The following is a 4642-nucleotide window of genomic DNA, read 5'->3' as shown; positions in this document are numbered from 1 at the left end:
ACCATCTTGTCCTTTTGCATCATGTTCTCTGGTAGAATGAAATGAGTCTGAAACAAAACGATCAAATATATAGTCAGTTTGCAACTCCAAGTCAATAACTACAGTAAATGGATTCTCAGAGTTGACAAAAAAGTGTTGCTTCTCTGAGAGCTGGAAGAAAATGGAGACTCATGCAAACACACCTCAAAGTATTATGCTTTACCCACCAGGGATCAAAGAGACTAACCTGACTGTAGCTTGCGGAAACACTTCGTTTGATACGGAGCATTTCTCTGTAGGTATCCTCATTTCCGTGCTGGACCTCGAATTCATGCCACTTGTTCCAGAACTCAGGGTCGGACCTTGGGTCTGCAAACTGAGAGGCATACTTGTAGAGTGCACGAGCACGATCAATTTCTCCCAAGCTTCTCTCCAGCTCTGCAAATTTTATGCACATGATCTTCACATCCTTGTGAGGAAGCCCAGATTCAATTGCTTGCTCATATATCTCCCTTGTTCTAGGAACACCAAATATCTCTGCGGCACGAGAAATGTATATCTCATACATCTCCAGCTTCTGACCTTCTGGAACCTTTTTGGTTGCTTCCTCATAAACCTTCATGGCTCGCTTGGCCAAACCATAATCCTCTTCTAGCTTAGCATACTGAAGGTATAAGGTCCTGACAGCATCAGATGGAGCCTGAAAGAAAGATAAATCACAGGTTAGATCACACACAATATCACCACATCAATAGACAAGCAGTTAACTTAGGTGCTTGTTTGATCAGATATGTGGTCAGACAAAACAAAAACCAGCCAGCATGGATAAAAGGATAGATGAGCTTACCATTGAAACAGCATGTTCAAACAGCTCTCTAGCCCGCTCCAGCTTTGTCTTGCCGTATCTTTTGACAAACTTTGTAAGATAGGTTACCCATATGTCTTTCACATGAGGATACTTGAATATCTTGACACCTCTTTCATACACCTTGAACGCATCTTCAAAGTACTTATTTTCCTCAAGAAGGAAAGCATAATTCAATATAATCTGAGGCGTAGCAATTCTCAAATCCAATATTTTCTCATAGACTGCTCTTGTCGATTCTAAAGTCCCCAGACTTTCCTCTAAATCAACATAAAAGGACCAAAGCCTCAAGGATCTATGCAGCTTCATCTGGACAGGTTCATTGCCATCAGCGGCAACTCTCCGCCTGACTTCTACTGTAGGTACAGCTGTAGCACGCCTCATCAGCTCTAATGCTCCTTTGAAATTCTTGTGTCTCAGCTCCAACTCAGCCCACTCACACCACACACTGGCGAGATGATCTACGTTTTTGTAGTTTACCTGGACGGCTTTGTCAAAAATCACTCTTGTATTGACCAGGTCTTTGTGGTCTTCATACAACTTGGCAAACGCAACCCACAACGTGTGAGGCTTCCCAACAGCTTTCATAGGATCCACAGTCCTCACTGCTTCTGTGTATGTGAGAATCTGCTTTGCTGCGTTTCCCTCAAATATTCTGACTCTGCGATGCCATTGCTCAACATTGTGTGGATTTTGCCTAAGGAGCACACTGTTTGCTAGTGCAGGTCTTCTGTTCATCAGTTCTTCCAAGCGAGCTAATCTAAGATCAACATCGTTATCATCATTCAACCAAAACCCATTCAGTATCTTCCTCTGCAGCTCTTTCACCGACAGATTAAAATTGAGACGGACATCCTCATCATCGTCCTCTACGCCATTCTCTTCATTGTCATCTTCTTCATCACTTGAACTCATCATCTCCATCCTTTTCGCAACAGTACTTTCCTCAAATCTAGAATAAACATCGAATATAACACTGAAATCTCTCACAGTAACCACTTTCATCATACCTTCCTCATAGATATCCCTAGCTTTCTCAAGCAAATTCTTCCTAATGTAATAATCCGCAAGAGAAGTCCACAGCATTCCCACTTCATCGGTGAACTTCCTAATACCTCCTCTAATGATAGCATCAACATTAAGACCCGAAATGACATTGGCATGGTGCACAAGAAGCTCACACAACTCCATCCACAGTTTATGCTTGGTCTTCCCTTTGATAGAATAAAACTTGTCATCATTCAACACAGAGGCCAATCTCTCAGCTGATTCTTGCCAACGCTCTGATTTGACAAGAAACTCGATAAACTCCTCAATATGACTAGGATCATACATAAGATACCTCCTATAAACCCGAAGCGAAGTCTCGATAGGAATCCCATCCTGACTCACAAACACAAGATACGGTTCCCAGATCCTATCATGTTGCGTAACAGGTAACGCACAGAGCGCACGGTCGAAATTTCTCCTAGTACGAGTAATCAGTCTCTGAACAGTAAGAGTCTGAAGATACATAACCCAGATCCTAGGCATCTTATGCATAGTAACAAGAGCTCTTTCAAAAGTATTGTTGAGAGAATCATACTGAAGATGAGTAACAGGCAAATTCCTAACGATATCGAGCCGTTCTCTAAGATAAGCATACCACAACTTATAGCTCCCAGGAAGAGCTTTCAAAGCTCTCTCGTAGATAATGAAACGCTTCTTGAACGGCGACTCAGCTTTAGCAATCAGATACCTCCACCACAGCTTCAAACTGAACGGATTCCTCAGAATCTCTTCCTCGTACACAAGATCCTCCTGAGAAGGATACAAATCTTTCGAAATCGCCATTGGATACCAAATCACGATTTGAGGCGTGAAGATGTTTTTTAGGGTTGGGAAAGGAGAAATAAGGATAGTGTGTTTTTTCGTGATGATCAAAACTAAGGGAAAAAATATGTGACGGCGGATTTAGGGTTGCAGATCTCGGTTTTGAGAGGTTGAAGACAAGGACATATTCGACATTTAGTATTTTATTAAGGCTTTGAATGATTGTACCGTATGGTGTAAACTGGATAATGCATATCAATATTTTGGTATGCAAAACATTGGACTATGGTATGGAGCAATTAGTATAGAGTTTATATTAGTATGGAGCTTTTGAGGAGCAGAATGAAAAATGCAGACCAAAATGCAGACCAATAGTGAATTTACTATGGTATGGAGTTGTACGCTCAAATGCATACTAGTATGGAGATTTTTAGTATGCAACAATGCATACTGGTATGCAATGATGAATGGTAAATTAAATGCAGACTAGTCCAATTTTAGTCTGCTTTAGAGCATATTGTACAACCATTCAAAGCCTAAATCGGAATTGTTAAAAAAAAGGCAAAATAAGGTCGGTCAAAAATCGTAATTGGGTCAAGGAGATACAAAATCTGATTTGTGACTACGTTTAAACGAGGCAGTTAAAAAATTATGAGTAGTTGTAAAAGAGATGATTAAAAAGAAAGCGGTTAGTAATAATGGATAGAAAATATGGTATAGTATAAGAGAGTGGTTGAGTATTTAGGTTGATTGGTAACATTATAACGGTGGAATAGTACGAATTATATTAAATTATGAAAAGTTGAAAATTAATTGAATTCAATAATAAAAATATGGAAGATAAAAATTTTGTAACATGAAAAATTAATAAACCAATAAATTATAATGAAACCTAAAAAGTATAGTTACAATATGAATATCATATATATATATATATATAAGTTTTAAGGTAGAAATTATGAACGCTTAACATACTGAAATTTGTTAAATTTTGGTTATATAGTATATAATTTAAATTAAAATGCATTTTTTAAAAATAAAAATACAACTATTCAAGTAGCTATTGAAATAGCAAAAATTACAAATATTTATATTGTAATGTACATTAAAATTTAAAGTTTATAGACAAATTAAATATTTAATAATAATAACCAAAAGACATATTAAAATAATACAAAATAGGTTACTATACAACCACCAAAAACAAACGTACCATATAGAAGGAAGTTTGCAATCACTCTTTCAACCACCCAAAATCTATGTTAAACACTCATTCTAATCACTAAACCCAACCACTCTTATGAACCGCTTGTTTCAATTGACATTTTGATTGGTAGTTACTGGAACGGTTCGTTTCCAACCACCGCGTTTAAATGCAACCAATCAAACCCACAACATACAGATTAGAACCACACTAGACTATGCTATAAAGACGTCCAAGTACATATATAGTATATTAGAGTATTTACAGATAAAAACCTCTCTATAAATTAATATTTTTAAAATTCATATTCGCTATAAATTAAGAGAAATACTCTAAAATAGCACTAAAACAAGTCTTTTTCCAAACTTAGCACACATTCCATAATTTTCCAAAAATAGCACTATTTAACCAATTAAAATATTTAAAATTAATTTTTAGAATTTTATTTTTTAGGTTTGGGTTCTCAATTTCACATTCATGGTATAATTTTAGAGGTAGGGTTTAGTATTTTGAATTTAGGATTTAATTTTAATAGATTAATCGGTGCTATTTTTGGAATTTTAGAGATGTTGTGTTAATTTTGGAAAAAAAACTTATTTTTGTGTTATTTTTGAGAATCTCCCATAAATTAATAAAGTTTTTGGTTCTAAGATGGACCAGTGTAAAAAATAACATAATTTGATAAAATAAAGATAATAGGTTTTTTAAAATTCATATGTAAAAATATGGTCTTATCAATATCATAAATTAATAATTATATAAACTATATATATATATACAAA

At 35.9% G+C, this 4642-nt stretch overlaps 1 protein-coding gene across 1 annotated transcript in view; it reads right to left on the bottom strand.

Annotated features, from left to right (window-relative positions):
* LOC104707123 (pre-mRNA-splicing factor SYF1) overlaps positions 1-2852 on the bottom strand; it is a 4912-nt gene extending 2060 nt beyond the window's left edge. The window contains exons 1-2 of the mRNA XM_010423400.2: positions 827-2852; positions 227-679 (exon numbers count right to left, since the gene is read on the bottom strand). Coding sequence (XP_010421702.1) covers positions 227-679; positions 827-2677 — 2304 coding nt within the window. The 5' untranslated portion in view covers positions 2678-2852. The remainder of the gene's footprint in view (positions 1-226; positions 680-826) is intronic.

The sequence above is a fragment of the Camelina sativa genome, chromosome 8, assembly GCF_000633955.1.
Source record: "Camelina sativa cultivar DH55 chromosome 8, Cs, whole genome shotgun sequence".
In the NCBI taxonomy this organism is placed as follows: domain Eukaryota; kingdom Viridiplantae; phylum Streptophyta; class Magnoliopsida; order Brassicales; family Brassicaceae; genus Camelina; species Camelina sativa.
Note: the sequence above shows the minus strand (reverse complement) of the source record. Positions and strands in the feature narration are given on the sequence as shown.